A 23,676-nucleotide genomic window follows, 5' to 3' on the forward strand; every position below is an offset into this window, starting at 1 on the left:
AACAATAGGGATGAAGTCCTCATACTCAAGGAGCTTACACCCTAATGGAAAAGAAAGACAATAATCATACAAATATTCAGGATTTGCAAGTGCTACAGAGAAAATTAAAACAGAGTAAGAAAGAAAGAGCGGAGGATAGGGTTATTACTTCACCTAAGGTGGCAAGTAAAGGCAGCACTGAAGTGTAACATCTGAAGAGAGGTCTGAAGGCAGAGCGAGAGCAGTCTTTGCAGACTGTGTAGGAAGAGCACTTTCCAGGAGCAGAGAACACAAATATAAGGCCCCAAAGTAGGGGAATGTTTGGCTTATTTGAGAAAAAGTAAGGAGGCCACTGTGACTGGAGCAAAAATGATCAAGCTTTTGCTTTTAAGAAAAATGAAATGAAACCATTTATAACAAATGCAAGGTTTTGAACCTGGGGGACTGGAATAAAGTTAGTGTTATTAACATAAACTGTAATGTTAAAAAGAAACAACTCATTTCAGGGAGAGGAAAGACGGGATTTAGTGAAAATGTGTAGCCCATGGTTTCTACAGGACCTTCATGTAGGGAAAGAACTCTTACAGGGCTAGAGCTATGGACATGGCAGTCATGTGTACAGAGATGACAGTGAAATCTACAGGAACAGTAAAGAACTAGCAAGAAACAAACATTAAGAGACAAAGCACAGACCCCTGTGCATGCCTACATCTAGCAGGTAGGAAGAAGAGAGACAGGAAAAGACCAAACTTGCAGGAGTGAGTGGGTGTGACTGTGATTTGCGAGTGTGAATTTCTTTGTGTGTGTGTGTGTGTGTGTGTGTGTGTGTGTGTGAGAGAGAGAGAGAGAGAGAGAGAGAGAGAGAGAGAGAGAGAGAGGGAGAGAGGGAGAGAGAGCACGCTCCAGCACCCACTTGTTGCTGGAGAGGGAGAGAAGGCAGAGGAGGGGGACAGCATGTGCCTGAGCACACACAGTGTTGACAACACTGGGCATTAACTTTCTGTCTTCCTTTTTAAATTTTTTGGTATTTTGGAAGTTCAAAATTTGTAACTGGTTTTAATTTTCCTGACTCTGGTTGTTAGCATATGTGTGAGCATTTTCAGCCAGGACCATTGACTTTATTTTATCAATAATAACTTCATTTGCTACAACATGACCTGCTGTAGTGCTGAGCCTTGAACACATTTATTTTAATGGTACAAAAGGCAACTGAAACTGTTCTTAACAAAAAAATTCAAGAATTAACAGGCTCCATTTTGAGAATTTTGCAATGATCAATATTAAAAATAAAGTGAATTGAAAAACACTAAGAAGTATGATAATTAAGGTGATTTTAGTTAAAATAGTCAAAACTGGTGAAAGATTCTCTCTCTCTTTTCAGGTTTTTAATCTTATTTTTTTAAGATCCTAATATTTATTTCCTAAATGATTTCATTGTTAAATAACTGCAAATAAATATTTCAATTTAGTAATTTAGAAAAATTCTACAGTTTTTTATTATTCTTTAAAAACTTAGTTTTAGCTACACATTTATGAAGAGTAATAAATAAATCATAAGCCAGAAATCACAAAAGGATAGAGCCCTATTTTAGGGTTTACTGTTGTTGCTGTTTTGACTTAAAAATGACTATGTAGTACAGACCAATTACCAGTAAGGAGACTGAGTAATTAAAAAGCTCCCAATCAACAGAAGTCCAGAACCAGGTGGTTTAACCAGTGAATTCTACCAAAGACTGAAAGAATTAATACCAATTCTTGTCAAAGTCTTCCAAAAAATAAAAGAGGAAACTCTTCCAAACTCATTTTAAAAGTCCAGAATTACACTGATACCAAAACCAGGCAAGGATACAACAAGAAAAGAAAATTACAGGCCAATATCCCTGGTAAACATTGATATAAAAATCCTCAAAAAAATATTAGCAAACCAAATTCAACAAAACAGCAAAAGGATCATACACCCATGATCAAGGGGGATTTCATCCAGGGATACAAATGACAAAATTGAACATCCACTTATGATAAAAACTCTCAACAAACCAGGTATAGAGGGACTGTACCTCAACATAATAAAGGCTATATCTGATACAACCACAGATAACATCATACTCAACAATGAAAAGGTGGAAGTTTTTCCCCTAAGACCAGGAGCAAGACAAGGATGCCCACTCTTGCCACATCTATTTAACACAGTATTGGAAGTCCTAGCCAGAGCAATTAGGCAAGAAAACGAAATAAAAGGTATCCAAACTGGAAAGTGATAGTGTTACTATCACTATTTACAGATGACATGATATTATATAAAGAAAACCCTAAGAATTCCACCAAAAAAATAACTGTTAGAACTAATAAATTTGGTAAAGCCTCAGAATACAAAATCATTATACAAAAATTAGTTCCATTTCTGTAAACAAATAGTGAACTATCAGAAAGAGAAATTAAGAAAACAATCTCATTTACAATTGAGATTCAACAAATTGAATAAAAAGAATAAAATACCCAGAAATTGACTTAACAAAGGAAGTGAAAGACCTGAACATTGAAAACTATAAGACACTGATGAAAGAAAGTAAAAAAGATACAAACAAATGGAAAGATGTTCCATACCCATGGATCGGAAGAATTAAATGCTCATTTTACCCAAAGCAATCTGCAGATTCAATGCAATCCCTACCAACATTCCAATGGCATTTTTCACAGAAATGAAACAATTCTAAAATTTATATGGAACCATAAAAGACATGGAATAGTCAAAGTAACCTTGAGAAAGAAGGACAAAGCTGGAAGCATAATGCTTCCTGATTTCAAACTATATTACAAAGCTATAGTAGTCCGAACAGTATGATACTGGCATAAAAACAGACACATAGATGAATGGAAACAAACAGACAGCCCAGAAATCAGTCCACTTCTATACTGTCAATAAGTTTATGACAAAGAAGCCAAGAATATACAATGGGAAAAGGACAGTCTCTTCATAAATGGTGTTGGGAAAACTGGACAGCCACATGCAAAAGAACAAAACTGAACCACTATCTTATGCCACACACAAAAACTAACTCAAAAAGGATTAAAGACTTGAACATAATACGTGAAGTCATTAAACTCCTAGGAAAAAACATAGGTAGTTAAGCTCCTTGACGTCAGTCCTGGAGATGACTTTTTGCATTTGACAACAAAAGCAAAAGCAACAAAAGCAAAAAATAGACAGGTGAGACTACATCAAACTGAAAAGTTCTACATAGCAAAGGAAACCATCAACCAAATGAAAAGGTAACCTTTCATGGGAAGAAAGGGAAAGAAAATGGGAGAAAATTTTTGCAAATCATATATCTAGTAAGGGATTAATATTCAAAATATAAAAGAACTCACACAACTCAATAGCAAAAAAAAAAAAAAAAAAATCCAATTAAAAAATGAGCAGAGGCTCTGAATAGACATTTTGCCAGAGAAGACATACAAATGGCTAACATGTACATGAAAGGGTTCTCAACATCACTAATCATCAGGGAAATGCAAAACAAAAACACAATGGGTTATCACTTCATACCTGTTAGAATAGCTATTATCAAAAAGATAAAAAATAAGTAACAGCAAGGATGTGGAGAAAAGAGAAACAGTACCCTTGTGCACTGGTAGTGTAAATATAAATGGTGCAGCCACTTCAGAAAACATTATGGAGGTTCCTCAAAAAAATGAAAACCAGAACTACCATATGATCCAGCAATTCCATTTCTGGGTATTTATCTGAAGAAAATGAACACACTAATTCGAAAAGATATCTGCACCCCTTTGTTAATTGCAGCATCATTTGCACTGGCCAAAAAATGAAAGCAACCTAAGTATTCATTGATTGATGAATGGATAAAGAAAATGTGGTATATATACACAAAGGAATATTATTCAGCCATAAAAAAGAAAGAAATCTTGCCACTTGTTAAAATATAAATGGACCTTGAGGGCATTATGCTAAGTGAAATAAGTGAAAAACAGAAAGACTAATACCATATGATCTCACTTGTATGGGGAGGCTTTAAAAATATATAATTAATTAGTTAATTAATTAAATTGAACTCAAAGATACAGAGAACAGACTGGTGGTTGCCAAAGGTGGGTGAGCGAAATGGGTTCAGGTGGTCAAAAAGTACAAACTTCCCCCTATAAAATAGTCCTGGAACATAAAGTACAGCATGGTTACTGTAGTAAATATACAATATTTACAGAGTTGTATATTTTTAAGTTGCTAAGTGAGTAAATCTTAGAAGTTCTCATCACAAGAAAAAAAATCTGCAGCTATGTGTGGTAATGGATGTTACCTAGACTTATTGTGGTGAACATTTCACAATATACACATATACCAAAACATTATATTGTACATCTGAAACTAATATAATGTTACATATCAATTATACCTCAATTTAAAAATGACTGTTTACAAACTTTTTAAAATTCTTAACAATTCAGAAATTTCTGACATTCTTTTAGATATGTATTAAAAAACTAATATTCTGGCCACACCACACAAATCAATAAAAGTTCAACACTTAAGCCCTTTTATTTTGAAAACTATTAAAAAATTAAATAAATGGAATTGTTTTGGAAAAACATTTTATAAGGGTTTCTCTTAATAAACTTCATTCTCAACATAATATTTCACACAAATTATTATTGAAAGAGAAAAAGGTCCCAAACTTTCTTTACTCTTACTTCCTCATTAAAATCAGTATAATTTTCTAGAGTAAGTGTAGTTAAACAGCAGCTCTAATCTCATTTATATCCTCTTCATCATTCACTGTACACTTTTTGCAACCTTGCAATGTACTATTTATTGAGTGTAATGATTTTTTCAAAAAATAGAATCATAGCACTTGTCTTCAAGAAGTTTACACATAGGGCTTCCCTGGTGGCTCAGTGGCTAAGAATCTGCCTGCCAATGCAAGGGACACGGGTTCAAGCCCTGGGCTGGGAAGATCCCACATACCATGGAGCAACTAAGCCTGTGCGCCACAACTACAGAGCCTGTGCTCTAGAGCCTGCAAGCCACAACTACTGAGCCCACGTGCCACAGTTACTGAAGCCCACGCGCCTAGAGCCCGTGCTCTACAACAAGAGAAGCCACTGCAATGAGAAGCCCACACACCGCGACGAAGAGTAGCCCCCACTCGCCGCAACTAGAGAAAAGCCTGCGTGCAGCAACAAAGACCCAACACAGCCAAAAATAAAATAAATAAAATAAAATTAATTAATTTTTAAAAAAAGTTTACAAATAAAGAAATTAGAGTACCAATATAATAATAAAAGATGCTAAGAACATATGATACAAATGGTAATTTCCATAGACAAATCAATGTGAACTCCAGAAAACAGAATTCAGTAACTTTCTATGTTGCGCGTCATGTGACATTTTAATACAGAGTAAACAAACCACCACATAACAGATACCACCTTTCTTCCCATTGATAAATTCAATGTAGACTTACTGCAGGTTATCAAAATACATAGGAAAACTGTGAAAGATTTCTAAATAAGCAAAAGAATTTACTGAATATCCTTTCAGTGGCATGCTGGCACCTCCAGGGATTACTTGATTCAATAGGGGTGTGGGGCATGTTTGTCTTTGATGAGACTATTTCACATCTCCTCAGCGCAGAAATTTGCAATGTAATGTTATGCTAAAAGGAAAATATCAAGAGAAGAAACTAAAAGAATTCCATAAACACCTTCTAAGCAATGAATATGCTCAATTAAAATCATATGCTCATAAACTGATATATTTGGCAGTACCTGAGGGAAAAGGCATTTTCAAAAATGAAATATGTAAAATCTCATTGCAAACCTGCATTGACAAATGAACATTTGCATTCAATTTTGATAAGAATCACTAACTTTTAACTCCAATTAAGTAAAATGTTATTCTCTGCAAAACAAATTTCATTGTTCTTATTAACAGATCTGAATTACAAAAAGTTATAAAAGTTATAATAGATTAAATGACTATCTCAAACTTATGTGGAAAAACTACACTGCATAGGATTTTCCCACCTAACTCACAACAAACAAGGATTGCTTTTCCAGTATCTCAGTGAACGTAAACTCCATTCTTCAGGCTGATCAGCCAAAGAACTTGAACTCATCCTTGACATCTCTTTATCTTACTCTCTGTCCCATTCATGAGTAAAAATGCTTGGCTTTACCTGTAAAACTACATCCAGAACCATTTTCCCCATCTACCGTCCTGGTTCAAGCCACCATCACCGTCCGTCTAATATAATAACCTTCTAACTGGTCTCCTTATTTCCTCTTTTTGCCTCCCTCTTTAGCCTATTCACAGCGACCAGAGACTTCCTTTAAAATTTTAAGCCAGATCATGTCACTTCTTGGCTAAAAATCCTCCAATGGTTTCCCAGCTCACTCAGCATAAAAAACCAAAGTCCTTATAATGGAGTACAACAAACCACTTCTCTGACCTCATCTCCTCTACTTTTCCCAGCTCAGTTTCAGTCACATGTCCTACTTGTGTTTTTTCCAACTTGCTTTTTATTTCTATGCTACAGCCTTTAACTTGTTCTTCCATTGCCTAAAATGATCGGTTCCCAGATAAACACACTCCCTCACATCCCTCTGGTGTCTGCTCAAATCTCAACTTCTCCCAGAGGCCATCTGTGCCCATCCTATATAACTAGCAACTATTCTTTCACACTCTCTCCTCCCACTCTGTAACCCCACCACTCCGCATTAATTTTCTACAATGGCACATACCACCACATGACATATTATATATTTAATTATTTGCTTCTCCTCCTACCTCATTAAAATATAAGCTACAAAGGCAGGAAATGTGTGTGTTTTATTCACAGCTCTGCCGAGAGAGTCTAAAACAGTGCCTTGAATAGATAATTCGCTCAACAGATATTTCCTGAACAAATGAGCAAAGCAACAAACGACAAAAAAATTTTTTATGTGAGTAATGCTTCCTCAGTTCCTTTTCTTTATGTAAGTAAAATATACATACATACATATGCATAAAACTGATTTACCATTGCACTAAGTGTTTCTTCCCAATCAGGCCGCTCTCGAGGGTGAACGTTTCTGTGTAGTTCTGGAACAAAATCATCCTCTTCAGAATGTACTGAGGACTTCATCTTCCTAGAGATCAAAACATGAAAGACTGTGATAAGAGCTCCTGTTTCTAGGAAAGCTTTCCAATGACCACAATTCAAAGAACAGATAATCATACCAGATTTGAAGTTCAGTTAAAAGAGCTTTAGTGGCTAGTATTGGCTCTCCATTTCTGCTCTGCTTTCAGAGCTCTTTCCTGATGTACTAACACCTGCTTTTATTCCAGGAGATAAAACTAAGGTTTATAACTAGTTATCCTTTATTGTCTATGGTAATTATTATATAAGTACTGATTTTATCTGTTCAACACAGTTGGAACCTTGAAAAGATTTGCAACAGCCATCAATATTTATAGAACTCTGCTAAGCATTAGTGAACATGCAAAATGAGAAAAGAGATATGGCACTTCTGGTTCCAATTTATGGAACATAGTGTATTGAACTAGCATTCTCAAGGAGAACAACTATGAATGCTGAAAAAAACATATAAAACTACTTGCCTGAAGGCACAGGAAAGCAAGCTTTACAGGTAGGATTTCTGGGGCTACATCCTTGGAGAGCAGGGGAGCCCATGAAGCAAATTCCACATTTAATCATTCTTTGGTATAAGAAATTTTCTAGACCAATGATGGGAAATAGAGCCCAAGCACACTGCTGTACCTTAACTGGGCTGAGGAGGCAGAGCCTGGAGACTGGGGTTGCCAAAGCAGAGGAGGCTCCAGAGTGAAAAATGCCTCCCAAAAGACCTATATAGAAGGAGCCTAAAAATCCACATGAAAATTCCCCTCAAATTGTTAACTGATTCCTAAGCTTACATAAGTATATAGGACAAGATGCAAAGAAACCTATCAAAAAACAGCAGATGGGCAACAAAAAGCCAAGCAGATATTTCAACAGCCCAGCCATGCTGAGGAGATGGAGATTGGCAGGCAAGCACTGCCAAGACAGAGGAGTACTGAAAAGAAAAACGCTGGGCTCTCAACTGAGACTCCAGAAAAGTCATGCCTTGGGAGTAAGGTCAAAATAGCAATAAACAAGCTCTAACAGAGCTTAAAATCAAGGCTTGACATGATCAGAACTGCCAGAAGAAAAATTAACTGTCCTCAGGGAAAATAACACCCTATAGACCCTCTGCAAATTTCTCATCCACCTTGTGTGGCATCCAATAAACATGATAAGGACTGCCCCCAAAATTAATAAGAAGAAGAAGAAGAAACAGGAACAAATGAATAAACATTGGGAATAAGTTGTCAAAACAGAAAAAGACTCACATTTCATTCAGATTTTAGAATTATCAGAAAAGGACTTTAAAATTGCTATCATGCATTTCTGGCTTCTGTTTACAATGCAGAAAGCTGTAAAGAGCATCGCTCCCAGCCTAACAAGAGGAAAAAGCAGATAATCTATGAAATCATAACTTTTTTTTTTAGATCCATCAGAAAACTGAGGTCTCCAGGCAACCAACTAGCCTAAATTCTAACATAAAACAGGAATCTCCAAGATGAGATGAATTACAAACAATTACTTGCCTAGGACAAAGCAGAGGGAGAAGAGTAATATACAACTTGATAAGAAAACTTCAGCTACATTTTTATCAAGTTGCCAAAAACATTTATGATTAATGTTCAATAAAATGAAAGAAATAGATGAAAAGATGAAGAATTCCAACAGAAAATTGTAATCTATGAAAAACAACAAAACATTCATCCTACAACTGAAAAATACCATATCTGAAATTAAGAACTCATTGGGTCAGTTTAATAGAACAATGAACATGACTAAAGAGAGGATTAGTGAACTGGAAGACAGTTCAGTATAAAATATCCACATGGAAGCACATTAAGAAAAAAGTGACAGAAATACACGAAACAGCATAAAATACGCGAAAAAGGCCTCAAAATTCACAACTCAGAGATAAGACACATGAATTTAAAAAAGAAACAAAAGCAATGTTTTAAAAATAAAGGCTGAGGGGCTTCCCTGGTGGCGCAGTGGTTGAGAATCTGCCTGCCAATGCAGGGGACACGGGTTCGAGCCCTGGTCTGGGAAGATCCCACATGCCGCGAAGCAACTGGGCCCGTGTGACACAACTACTGAGCCTGCGCGTCTGGAGCCTGTGCTCCGCAACAAGAGAGGCCACGACAGTGAGAGGCCCACGCACCGCGATGAAGAGTGGCCCCCGCTTGCCACAACTAGAGAAAGCCCTCGCGCAGAAACGAAGACCCAACATAGCGATCAATCAATAAATAAATCTTTAAAAAATAAAAATAAAAAAATAAAGGCTGAAAAATTTTCAAAACTGATGACAGTCATCAAACTACAGATCAAATAAATCTTACAAATCTCAAGCAGGATTAAAAAAAATAAACACATTACACTCAAACTGCTAAAAAAAAAAAAAATTACTAAGAGAAATTCTTAAAAGCAGCCAGAAAATAAAAGACAAATTGACTTCAAAGGAGCAATGATAACAATGTGAGAACATTTCAATGGAAATGAGAAGATAATAGGGTAAATCTTCAGCACAGAAAAAGGGAAAATATTGCCAACATAAAACCCTCTGCCTCACAAAACTATCCACTAATAAATCAGGTAAAATAACTTATTTTCAAACAAAAGCTAAAAGAATTTATTATCAGAAGACTTTCAATAAAAGAAATAGTAGAGTTCTTCTGACCAAAAGAAACTGATCCAGATCTACAGAAATGCATGATGAGCACAAAAAGTGGGGAAACGTAAGTAAATATTGATGTAAAAATGGATGTAAACACAATAATAATGTTCTACAAGGTTTATAATAGACATAAAAATGCACAAAGGATAGGAGGGGTACATGTAGCCAAACAATTTAGGAATCCTCTATTGGTTGGGAAGTGAAATAAGTCCTATTTTAGAGAAGAATGCAACATTCCAAAGATATATGTTACAATCCCTATGGTAACCACTAAAAGAATAATAAATGTACAACTAAAAAGCTAATAGAGGAGAAAATTTTGAAAAATAAAACATACTTGATTAATCCCAAAGAAAGCAGTAAAGGAAGAATAAAAGCACAAAGAATAAACAAGGCAAATAAATAAATATCAAGATGGTAAACTTCAGTCCAAGGATATTATTAATAATTTTTAACATGACTGGACTAGTTAGCAAGCATGTGTAGAAACTGTAACCCTCATTCATTACTGGTAGGAATTTAAATGGTACAGTCACTATAGAAAACAATTTGGCAGTTTCTCAAGATGTTAAACATAGAAAAACTGTATGAGCCATCAATTCCACTCCTACGTATTTAACCAAGAGAAATAAAAGCATATGTCCACCAAGAACTTTTACATGAATAAGCATACCAATATTATTCATAATAGCCAAAAAGTAGAAACAAGCATCAACTGAAAAATGAACCAAAATATTTACCAGATCCATACAATAAAATAATATTTGGCCATTAAAAAAAGAATGAAGTGCTAATCCATGTTACCACATGGATGAAAAGTAAAAGCATTATGCTTAATGAAAGAAGTCAGACACAAAAGACCACATATTGTGTGATTCCATATATACAAAATGTCTAGAATAATCAAATTCACAGAGACAGGAAGTATACTGGTGATTACCAGGGGCTTGAGGGAGGACCAAATGGAGAGTTGTTACCAATGAATAAGAGATTTCTTTCTGAAATGTTCAAGAATTAGGTAGTGGTGGTATTTGTGCAAGTTTGAAAATATACTAACAACCACATAATTGTATACTTTAAAAGAGTGAATTTTATGGCATGTAAATTATATCTCAATAAAAAAGTAAACGGACTAAAAATTCTAATTAAAAATAGGTAAAGGGGGACATTTCATGATGATAAAAGTGTCAAATCAACAGAGTAGAATAATAATAAAATCCATATGCAACAAATAACACAGCTTCAAAATACATAAGGCAAAATCTGAAAGAACTAAAAGGAAAATAGCTATATCCACCTTACAGCTGTAGATTTTAACAAACGTTTCTCAGTAACTGATAGAATAAGTTAGCGAAAAGAAAAAAATGTAAGTATATAGGAGATTTGAACAACCCAATTTTCCAACCTGAACTAGAACATTAAACCCAACAACTACATAATATACGTTCTTTACAACTGTATATGAAATATTTACAAAAAGACCACATGCTAGACCATGAAGTGGTAGCAACAAATACAAAAAATTTAAATCATGAATGAACTGTTTTGTGACCACCATAGAATTACACTAAAAATCAATTACTGAAAGGGACTTCCCTGGTGGTACAGTGGTTAAGAATCTGCCTGCCGATGCAGGGGACATGGGTTCGAGCCCTGGTCCCGGAAGATCCCACATGCCGTGGAGCAACTAAACCCGTGCACCACAACTACTGAGCCTGCCCTCTACAGCCCATGAGCCACAACTACTGAAGCCTGCACGCCTATAGCCCATGCTCCAAAACAAGAGAAGCCACCATAATGACAAGCCTGCGCACCACAACAAAGAGTAGCCCCTGCTCTCCGCAACTAGAGAAAGCTCGCGTGCAGCAACAAAGACCCAACGCAACCAAAAATAAATAAATAAATATTTTAAAAAATCAATTACTGAAAGATAACTAAAAATTCTCCCAAATGTTTGGAAATTAAGAAACAAAATTCTGAATGACTCATGAGTCAAATACACAAAATCACAATAGAAATTAGAAAATATTTTGATCTGAAAAACAAAAATAAACACATTAAAGTGTGTAGAATACAACTGAAACAGAGCAAAATTCACATCTCTAAATGTATATTATCTGAAATAAGACAAGTTGAAAAATAAATGATTTATGCTTCCATCATAAAAATCTAGAAAAAGAACAGAAAATTAATTCAAAAAAGAAAGAAAAAAAATATAATAAAGAAATCAATGAAATAGAAAGCAGGTGTATAATAGAAGAAATCAAAGTCAGAAGTTGATTCTTTGGGAGATTAATAAAATGGACAACGCCTAGGAAGAAACATTGAGGAAAAAACAAGGAACACAAATATAAAGAATGAAAATGGAGATATAACTAGAAGCCTGCCGACATTAAAAAAGATTCTGAGAGGGACTTCCCTGGTGATCCAGTGGCTAAGACACTGCGCTCCCAATGCAGGGGGCCCGAGTTCAATCCCTGGTCAGGGAACTAGTTCCAACATGCTGCAAGTAAGAGTTTGCATGGGAAACTAAAGATCCCACACGCCGCAAAGATGATTCTGCACGTGGTAACGAAGATCCTGCGTGCCGCAACTAAGACCCACCGCAGCCAAATAAATAAATAAATACTTCAAAAAAACAAAAAAGACTCTGAAGATACTACCAACAACTCTATTCCAATATATTGAGAATTTAGTTTAAATGAACGAATTCCCTGAAGAACACAACTTATCAAAACTGAAACAAGAAACAAAAGATTTAAATAGTCTTATAGCTATTAAAGAAACTGAATCTGTAAGAAAACTGCAGCCCCAAATGGATTCATTGGTGAATTCTTTCAAACATTTCAGGAATAAATAATAACAACCTTACATACATTCTTCCAGAGTATAAAAGTAAAAGGAAGACCTACCAACCTGTTCCATGAGACCAGGACAGCCTTCATAACAAGCTGATAAAGACACTACTAGAAAAAAAAATTATGGTTCAATATCATGAACATAGTTGCAGAACTCCTAAACAAAATATTAGCAAAAAGGATAGTGAACAAGTGAGTTTCAGTCCAAAATACAAATTAATTTAATATTCTAAAATCAATCCCTATAAACTGACCACATCATTAAAATAAAGGAATAAAAACATATATAATTTCAACAGGTAAAATTTAATACTTATTCATGATTTTTTAACTACACTTATGTTTTGATGAGGATTATTAAAACACACACAAACACACACACCTAGCATCACACTTAATGGTAAAACTGATGCTTTCCCGCTGACAAGAATGGTCAACATGGTCATGAACAAGACAAGAATGTCTTCTATTCAACATTGTCCTTGAGATCTTAATCAGGTGTTTTTTTTTAATTTATTTATTTATTTTTGGCTGCGTTAGGTCTTTGTTGCTGCGCGCAGGCTTTCTATAGTTGCGGCAAGTAGGGGCTACTCTTTGTTGCGGTGTGCAGGCTTCTCATTGTGGCGACTTCTCTTGTTGCAGAGCACGAGATCTAGGCGTGTGGGCTTCAGTAGTTGTGGCTCATGGGCTCTAGAGCGCAGGCTCAGTAGTTGTGGCACACGGGCTTAGTTGCTCCGCGAAATTTAGGATCTTCCCGGACCAGGGCTCGAACCCATGTCCCCTGCATTGGCAGGCGGATTCTTAATGACTGCGCCACCAGGGAAGTCCCTCTTAATCAGTTTTATTTAAAAAGGTAAGGAAAATAAATAAGAGGTATAAAAATTAGAACAGAAAAAATAAAATTCTCATTATTTGAAAATGATACAGTATGTAAACAATGTAACAGACTCTAAAAACAATCCGAATAAATAAGATAATTTAGCAAGATCACAGAATATAAGGTCAAATGCAAAAATAGAATGTATTTATATATACCAGTAGTATCATACAATTATTTATTAAGACCAAAAAAAACCCACCAAAAATACAATAGATAAATAATTTGTACTATCTTCCATATAATAACTACACAGAAGTGAAAAAAAAATTACTGCTGCAACTTGCAACAAGTGGATGAATCTCATAAATGTTGAGAAACAGAAGCCAGATATGAGTACATGCTGTTCCCAGTATATATGTGTATCAAACCATTACTTTGTAGCCTTAAACTTACACAATGTTATAAGTCAATTATATCTCAATAAAGCTGGAGGGAAGAAGAGTACATACCGTAGTTTATTTACATGAAGTAAGAGGACAGGCAAAACTAATCTATTGTGACAGAAGTCAGAATGGTTACCTTTGGGAGAGGTAATGAATAGGAGGGGCAAGGGTCTTGTAGGGTGCTGAGAATAATTTATATTTGACTGTGTTTTGAGTATATGAATGTATACATTTCTATACGTTCTTCAAGCTCCATTCTTCTGATCTGTGGACTTTATTTATATGCAAGTTATACCTTAAAAAAGTATAAAATAAAAATTTATTGGCAAATGTCACACATTATCATAAAAGGTATAAAAATTATGTTTATATACATTTTGTGTCATATAACAATGAATCAACTCCACAAAAACTTAGTATCTTTTTAATTGACTATTTTCTTCTATGCTTTTAAAATTATAGACAGATTTTACCCTTAAAGTGATTAATTATAGTTGCATATCTAACAGAAAAGACAAAGTGTTAAGATTACTAACCATAAAACCTGAAGAATCTAATGCTATATTTACAAGAGTTTTGTGTAAAACATCTCCAGACTTGAACCTGGATATTTTCAATCAAAAGGAAAAAGCAGAGAGACAACACTTTCTTCAAATTGTAGGAACTAGCCTTACCATCTTGCTGCTTCCCTAATTAAAAAATTATTTGAATCTCTGACACACACTCACTTTATATTTTATGAGCTTCTTGTTCATAACATGAAAAATCATACTTGACGGAGTTGAAGTTCCACAGAGAAGCCCAAGTGACACATCGCCTAAGGGACTGCTTGCTCCCAGGGATATCTTCCCTTGATCCACGGGGTGAATTCCGAGCAGCGACAGAACTTTTTTCCTTGTATCCCCCAATCTTTGCTTTTTGTTCATTTCTGGTTCTTTGCCCAGTTGGGTATGGTTCTGTGACACCGGTGGCGAGTGAGTTACTCCCCATTGGTATAGAGAATGACTGGGAAGTTTTCTTATGGTCTGACCATGTGGTGATATTTGACAGAGAAAGGCACCTATTCTCTGTCAGAGAAATGGGTTTTAGTCTATTTATGTCTGTCTGTTTGTGAAAGAATATATTTAAATTTTACTGAAGAGAACATCATCTCGTTGAGATATACCTAAACTGGTGAGTTTGGTGTTCTCTGTTTAAGTTGTAAAACTGAAGCTACAAGGTGGCTGTGTGTGTCTCTAAATGATAAGAGTTATTACCTGTTATCATAGGGAGTAATATATTTTCCTACCTTCAGAGGATATTAATAAATTAGATTATAAAGCACCTTAAAATACTGGAGCTCTGTTCTGGTTCGTTTATACAGACTATTAAGCGCTTACAAATAGCTAATATTCCTAGAATTCCCAGAAAATAAAGAAACTGAACTTCTAACAATAACAGGGTTAGCTATGTTGGTGGTGAAAACAGAATGGAGGTTTACTGAAGGCAGAGGAATCGAGTTTTGGTTATTTCCAACTGAAAATGCCTGATATACTATAATTCTTAGCAGGTATAACTTTATCATGCAAAAATCAAAAGAGTATCAAAAGGTATATAGTGAAAAATCTTCCTCCCTTCCCTGCCTCCAGTCTGCCCAATTCCTACCCATTAAATTCCCCACTTTATATACTCTTCCAGACTTTATGAATATATATATTTACGTATATAATTTTTTCATATATATTAAAGAATATATCCACAAAAAGCAAAGTAAAAAAGCAATGTTTAAATATGCTACTCTTTGCGTAAAAAATTAGAAGTTTTATTCCTCCATCTCTTTTTACATAAAAAGTATGTTTACACACTGTTGTGCAGTTCTCTAATATTTCCTGCAGAACTTTCCATATCAGTATATAAAGAGCTTCTTCACTGTTTTTACAACTGTGTAATAGTCCACTGTGTAGATATTCCATAATTTATTGAACCAATCCCCCTACTAATGAATTCTTCAATTATTTCCAATCTTTTGCTATTACTAACTATGCTACAAGTTTGTAAGATGTCATTTTTATATATGTTCACGTATACCTGAAAGACAAATACAATACAGTGTAAAAAATTCTTTTTATACAGTAGCCCATTTTTCTGTTGGGTTCTTGGTCTTTTTCTTATATCTTTTTAGTTCTTTATATACTAAAGAGATTAGTTCTTCATTTGTATTATGAATTCCAAGTATTTTTTAAAGGCTGTCATTTGTCCTTGCTTATTGTTTTCTATAATGCAGATGTTTTATATTTTATGTAGTTGAATTTCAGAACCCTTTCCTTTAGGACTTTTGCATTTTTTTAACATCTTTATTGGAGTATAATTGCTTTACACTCTTCTGTTAGTTGCTGCTGAGTAACAAAGTGAATCAGCTATACATATTCATATATCCCCATATCTCCTCCCTCTTGCGGCTCCCTCACAACCTCCCTATCCCACCCCTCTAGGTGGTCAAAAAGCACCGAGCTGATCTCCCTGTGCTATGCGGCTGCTTCCCACTAGCCATCTATTTTACATTTGGTAGTGTATATATATATGGCCATGCCACTCTCTCACTTCATCCCAACTTACTCTTCCCCCTCCCTGTGCCCTCAAATCCATTCTCTACGTCTGCGTCTTTATTCCTGTCCTATCACTAGGTTCTTCAGAACCTTTTTTTTTTCTTCAGATTCCATATATATATGTTAGCATACGGTATTTCTTTTTCTCTTTCTGACTTACTCCACTCTGTATGACAGACTCTAGGTCCATACCCTTCACTATACTCAATCTCATTTCTTTTTATGGCTGAGTAATATTCCATTGTATATATGTGCCACGTCTTCTTTATCCATTCATCTGTCGATGGACACTTAGGTTGCTTCCATGTCCTGGCTATTGTAAATAGTGCTGCAATGAACATTGTGGTACATGACTCTTTTTGAATTATGGTTTTCTTAGGGTATATGCCCAGTAGTGGGATTGCTGGGTCGTATGGTAGTTCTATTTTTAGTTTCTTAAGCAACCTCCATACTGTTCTCCATAGCGGCTGTATCAATTTACATTCCCACCAACAATGCAAGAGGGTTCTCTTTTTTCCACACCCTCTCCAGCATTTATTGTTTGTAGATTTTTGGATGATGGCCATTCTGACCGGTGTGAGGTGATACCTCAGTGTAGTTTTGATTTGCATTTCTCTAATGATTAGTGATATTGAGCATCCTTTCATGTGTTTGTTGGCAATCCGTATATCTTCTTTGGAGAAATGTCTATTTAGGTCTTCTGCCCATTTTTGGATTGGGTTGTTTTTTTGATGTTGAGCTGCATGAGATGCTTGTATATTTTGGAGATTAATCCTTTGTCCATTAATTCCTTTGCAAGTATTTTATCCCATTCTGAGGGTTGTCTTTTCGTCTTGTTTATGGTTTCCTTTGCTGTACAAAGGCTTTTAAGTTCCATTAGGTCCCATTTGTTTATACTTCCATTTCTCTAGAAGGTGGGTCAAAAAGGATCTTGCTGTGATTTATGTCATAGAGTATTCTGCCTATGTTTTCCTCTAAGAGTTTTATAGTGTCTGGCCTTACACTTAGGTCTTTAATCCATTTTGAGTTTATTTTTATGTATGGCATTAGGAAGTGTTCTAATTTCATTCTTTTACATGTAGCTGTCCAGTTCTCCCAGCACCACTTATTGAAGAGGCTGTCTTTTCTCCATTGTACATTCTTGCCTCCTTTATCAAAGATAAGGTGACCATATGTGCATGGGTTTATCTCTGGGCTTCCTATCATCTTCCATTGATCTATATTTCTGTTTTTGTGCCAGTACCATACTGTCTTGATTACTGTAGCTCTGTAGTATAACCTGAAGTCAGGGAGCCTGATTCCTCCAGCTCCATTTTGCTTTCTCAAGATTGCTTTGGCTATTCAGGGTCTTTTGTGATTCCATACAAATTGTGAAATTTTTTGTTTAATTCTGTGAAAAATGCCATTGGTAGTTTGATAGGGATTGCACTGAATCTGTAGATTGCTTTGGGTAGTATAGTCATCTTCACAACGTTGACTATTCCAATCCAAGAACATGGTATATCTCTCCATCTCTCTGTATCATTTTTAATTTCTTTCATCAGTGTCTTATAGTTTTCTGCATACAAGTCTTTTACCTCCTTAGGCAGGTTTATGCCTAGATATTTTATTCTTTTCATTGCAATGGTAAATGCGAGTGTTTCCTTAATTTCTTTCAGACATTTCAACATTAGAGTATAGGAATGCAAGAGATTTCTGTGCATTAATTTTGTATCCTGCTACTTTACCAAATTCATTGATTAGCTCTAGTAGTTTTCTGGTAGCATCTTTAGGATTCTCTATGTATAGTATCATGTCATCCACAAACAGTGACACTTTTACTTCTTATTTTCCAATTTGGATTCCTTTTATTTCTTTTTGTCTCTGATTGTTGGGGCTAAAACTTCCAAAACTATGTTGAACAATAGCAGTGAGAGTGGAAAACCTTGTTTTGTTCCTGATCTTAGTGGAAATCGTTTGTTTTTCACCATTGAGAATGACGCTGGTTGTGAGTTTGTCATAATGGCCTTTATTATGTCGAGGTAAGTTCCCTCTATGCCTACTTTCTGAGGGTTTTTATCATAAATGGGTGTTGAATTTTCTCAAAAGCTTTTTCTGCATCTATTGAGATTATCATATGGTTTTTATCCTTCAATTTGTTAATATGGTGTATCACATTGATTTGTGTATACTGAAGAATCCTTGCATTCCTGGGATAAACCCCACTTGACTATGGTGTATGATCCTTTTAATGTGCTGCTGGATTCTGTTTGCTAGCATTTTGTTGACAACTTCTGAATCTATGTTCATCAATGATATTGGCCTGTAGTTTTCTTTTTTGTGACATCTTTGTCTGGTTTTGGTATCAGGGTGATGGTGGCCTTGTAGAATGAGTTTGGGAGTGTTCCTCCCTCTGCTATATTTTGGAAGAGTTTGAGAAGGACAGGGTTTAGCTCTTCTCTAAATGTTTAATAGAATTCGTCTGTGAAGCCATCTGGTCCTGGGCTTTTGTTTGTTGGAAGATTTTTAATCACAGTTTCAATTTCAGTGCTTATGACTGTCTGTTTGTATTTTCTACTTCCTCCCGGTTCAGTCTCGGAAGGTTGTGTTTTTCTAAGAATTTGTCCATCTCTTCCAGGTTGTCCATTTTATTGGCATATAGTTGCTTCTAGTAATCTCTCATGAGCCTTTGTATTTCTGCAGTGTCACTTGTTACTTCTGCTTTATCATTTCTAATTCTGTTGATTTGAATCTTCTCCCTTTTTTTCTTGATGAGTCTGGCTACTGGTTTATCAATTTTGTTTATCTTCTCAAAGAACCAGCTTTTAGTTTTATTGATCTTTGCTATCGTTTCCTTCATTTATTTCTGATCTGATTTTTATGATTTCTTTCCTTCTGCTAACTTTTAGGTTTTTCTGTTCTTCTTTCTCTAATTGCTTTAGGTGTAAGGTTAGGTTGCTTATTTGAGATGTTTCTTGTTTCTTGAGGTAGGTTTGTATTGCTATAAGCTTCCCACTTAGAACTGCTTTTGCTAAATCCCATAGGTTTTGGGCCATCGTGTTTTCACTGTCATTCGTTTCTAGGTATTTTTTGATTTCCTCTTTGATTTCTTCAGTGATCTCTTGGTTATTTAGTAGTGTATTATTTAGCCACCATGTGTATGTATTTTTTACAGATTTTTTTCCTGTAATTGATATCTAGTCTCATAGCGTTGTGTCAGAAAAAATAATTTCAGTTTTCTTAAATTTACCAAGGCTGATTTGTGACCCACGATATGATCTATCCTTGAGAATGTTCCATGAGCACTTGAGAAGAAAGTGTATTGTGTTGTTTTTGGATGGAATGTCCTATAAATATCAATTAAGGCCATCTTGTTTAATGTGTCATTTAAAGCTTTTGTTTCGTATTTATTGTCATTTTGGATGATCTGTCCATTGGTGAAAGTGGGGTGTTAAAGTCCCCTACTATTATTGTGTTACTGTCGATTTCCCCTTTTATGGTTGTTAGCATTTGCCTTATGTATTGAGGCACTCCTATGCTGTGTGCATAAATATTTACAATTGTTATACCTTCTTCTTGGATTGATCCCTTGAGCATTATGTAGTGTCCTTCTTTGTCTCTTGCAATAGTCTTTATTTTAAAGTCTATTTTGTCTGATATGAGAATTGTTATTCCAGCTTTCTTTTGATTTCCATTTACATGGAATATCTTTTTCCATCCCCTCACTTTCAGTCTGTATGTGTCCCTAGGTCTGAAGTGGGTCTCTCATAGCAGCATTTATATGGGGCTTGTTTTGTGTCCATTCAGCCAGTCTGTGTCTTTTGGTTGGAGCATTTAATCCATTTACATTTAAGGTCTGAAGTGGGTCTCTCGTAGCAGCATATATATGGGGCTTGTTTTGTATCCATTCAGCCAGTCTGTGTCTTTTGGTTGGAGCATTTAATCCATTTATATTTAGGTAATTATCAATATGTATGTTCCTATTACCATTTTCTTAATTGTTTCGGGTTTGTAATTGTAGGTCTTTTCCTTCTCTTGTGTTTCCTGCCTAGAGAAGTTCCTTTAGCATTTGTTGTAAAGCTGGTTTGGTGGTGCTGAATTCTCTTAGCTTTTGCTTGTCTGTAAAGGTTTTAATTTCTCCGTCAAATGTGAATGAGATCCTTGCCGGGTAGGGTAATCTTGGTTGTAGGTTTTTCCCTTTCATCACTTTAAATATGTCCTGCCACTCCCTTCTGGCTTGCAGAGTTTCTGCTGAAAGATCAGCTGTTAACCTTATGGGGATTCCCTTGTATGTTATTTGTTGCTTTTCCCTTGCTGCTTTTAATATATTTTCTTTGTATTTAATTTTTGATAGTTTGATTAATATGTGTCTTGCCGTGTTTCTCCTTCCATTTCTCCTGTATGGGACTCTCTGCACATCCTGGACTTGATTGACTATTTCCTTTCCCATAGTAGGGATGTTTCCAACTATAATCTCTTCAAATATTTTCTCAGTCCCTTTCTTTTTCTCTTCTTCTTCTGGGACCCCTATAATTCAAATGTTGGTGCATTTTTGTTGTCCCAGAGCTCTCTGAGACTGTCCTCAATTCTTTTCTTTCTTTTTTCTTTATTCTGCTCTGTGGTAGTTATTTCCACTATTTTACCTTTCCAGTCACTTACCCGTTCTTCTGCCTTGGTTATTCTGCTGTTGATTCCTTCTAGAGAATTTTTAATTTCATTTATTGTGTTGTTTATCATTGTTTGCTCGTTAGTTCTTCTAGGTCCTTGTTAAATGTTTCTTGTATTTTCTCCATTCTATTTCCAAGATTTTGGATCATCTTTACTATCATAACTCTGAATTCTCTTTTCAGGTAGACTGCTTATTTCCTCTTCATTTGTTTGGGCTGGTGGGTTTTTACCTTGCTCCTTCATCTGTTGTGTATTTCTCTGTCTTCTCATTTTGCTTAACTTACTGTGTTTGGGATCTCCTTTTTGCAGGCTGCAGGTTCGTAGTTCCTGCTGTTTTTGGTGTCTGCCCCCAGTGGGTAAGGCTGCTTCAGTGGGTTGTGTAGGCTTCCTGGTGGATGGGACTGATGCCTGTGTTCTGGCGGATGAGGATCTTGTCTTTCTGTTGGGCAGGACCACATCCGGTCGTGTGTTTCGGGGTGTCTGTGAACTTATTACGATTTTAGGCAGCCTCTCTGTTAATGGGTGGGGTCGTGTTCCTGTCTTGCTAGTTGTTTGGTATGGGGTGTCCAGCACTGGAGCTTGCTGGTCGTTGAGTGGAGCTGGGTCTTAGCATTGTGATGGAGATCTCTGGGCGAACTCTCGCCAATTGATATTACATGGGGCCAGGAGGTCTTTGTTGGTCCAATGTCCTGAACTCAGTTCTCCCACCTCAGAGGCTCAGGCCTGACACCCAGCCAGAGCATCAAGACCCTGTCAGCCACACAGATGTTCGAGGGGTGTGGTTTGGTCCCAACGGGTTGCAGAGCTCCCTGCAGTCGGCCACGTCAGACTCAGAGCAGAGCTTAGACTTCCTGACGGACCAGAAGCTGACAGAGCTCTACGGGGAGTTTTGCATTTTAAGTCAGTTCAAAATGCCTTTCCGGATCTAAAACAATTTTTTTAAAAATTTCCCATGTTTTCTTTTGAATATTTCATGTTTTTATTTAATACATTGTATCTTCAACCATTTGGAAATTATCCCTGGTATGAGGCAGGTCTCCAATTTTATTTTCCACAGATGCATATCCAGTTTCCCCCAAAGTATTTCCTGAATACTTTGCTGGTGGCGCAGTGGTTAAGAATCCGCCTGCCAATGCAGGGGACATGGGTTCGAGCCCTGTGCCGGGAACATCCCACATGCCACGGAGCAACTAAGCCCCTGAGCCACAACTACTTAGCCCATGTGCCACAACTACTGAAGCCTATGCGCCTAGAGCCCGTGCTTCGCAACAAGAGAAGCCACTGCAACAAGAAGCCCACACACTGCAATGAAGAGTAGCCCCCGATTGTCGCAACTAGAGAAAGCCCGCACACAGCAATGAAGACCCAACGCAGCCAAAATAAATTAATTAAAAAAACAAAATCAAAAACATAATGTCTCTGTTGGTTTTTGAGAAGCCATCTTTGCCATACCTGCCTATGTATTAGGGTGTATTCCCAGGCTTTCCATTTTACTCCCTTATGCCCTCTATTCATACCGGTACCACAAGGTTTTAACTATTGACACTTTATAGCAATGTCTGCTCACACTAATCCTGTATCCAACATCCTTGCTTTTTTCTTTTCCCCAAAGTTTCTTTGCTAAATTATTTGGTCAAGGTCAATTTCTTTCAAAACCAATTTACCTAGGTTTTTACAAGGATTCTTATTATCACATTAAATTTATAATAAACTGACATCTTTATGATGTTGAATATTTTGCTATGAACAAGGTATACCTTTTCATTTATTCCAAACTTCTTTCATGTCCTTCAGTGATATTTTAAATTTTCCTCATATAGGTTTTAGAATTTCTTATTAAGTTTATTTCTGAGTATTTTATCTTCTTTGTTGCTCTTAAAAAGGGCACCTTTTCTTCCATTATATCTTCTAACTGGTTACTGTTTGATACACTGTTATTAGCCTTATTTTGCAGATGGGAAGACTGAAATATATTAGCACATCTCAGTCACTCCAGATGTGATAGACCATTTTCTCCTAGAAGTTCCCACTTCCCAGCCTGAAGAGGACACTAAAACAAGCCATTCTCACCTCTAGAGACCCACTAGACTAGGTGACAGACACCAAGATTCTGCCTCACTGAACGCCCCCTTCAGAAGTTTCCTCTCAAAAGCCATGAAAATAACTACCAGTGGACTTCCAATTCAAGACCTCATATATGTTGAGAAACAGAGCTCTCCTTCTCCAAGTCTCTGAAAAGCCAGTAAGCCAAATAAAAGGAAATAACTCCTTAAGAGATTAATATGGGTGGGATCAGCAGGCCAGAAATCTCGATCAACTTTTGGAAGACAAAAAAGCAAATGCGATCATACTGACTGGTAAACCGGCAGAGAAAAACAGAGGTTCAAGGGGTCTACACTCCCACTTCTCTCCACAACAAAAGAGGTACTTGCCCCCAAGGAATTAGTAAAAACTGGAAAATTACTCTGTAAATAAATTTAACAGTCAATCAGAAGGACTAGGGCTCCTAATGTGGGTATCTGCACCTAAGAGAAGGCAGAGCTATACACATCATG

General features: G+C 36.1%; 1 protein-coding gene across 10 annotated transcripts in view; it reads right to left on the bottom strand.

Annotated features, from left to right (window-relative positions):
- Positions 1–23,676, bottom strand: part of ARHGAP32 (Rho GTPase activating protein 32) — a 274,825-nt gene that overhangs the window by 155,649 nt on the left and 95,500 nt on the right. For 7 of the 10 annotated variants that reach the window (XM_082343055.1, XM_082343058.1, XM_082343057.1 and 4 more), the window contains one exon: positions 7,014–7,122. The exons of the other annotated variants lie outside the window; for them this stretch is intronic. In XM_082343055.1, the coding sequence (XP_082199181.1) occupies positions 7,014–7,118 (105 nt within the window). In that variant the 5' untranslated portion in view covers positions 7,119–7,122. The remainder of the gene's footprint in view (positions 1–7,013; positions 7,123–23,676) is intronic. 10 annotated transcript variants of the gene reach the window in all.

This window comes from Balaenoptera borealis (assembly GCF_965194805.1).
Source record: "Balaenoptera borealis genome assembly, chromosome: 11".
Taxonomy (NCBI): Eukaryota; Metazoa; Chordata; class Mammalia; order Artiodactyla; family Balaenopteridae; genus Balaenoptera; species Balaenoptera borealis.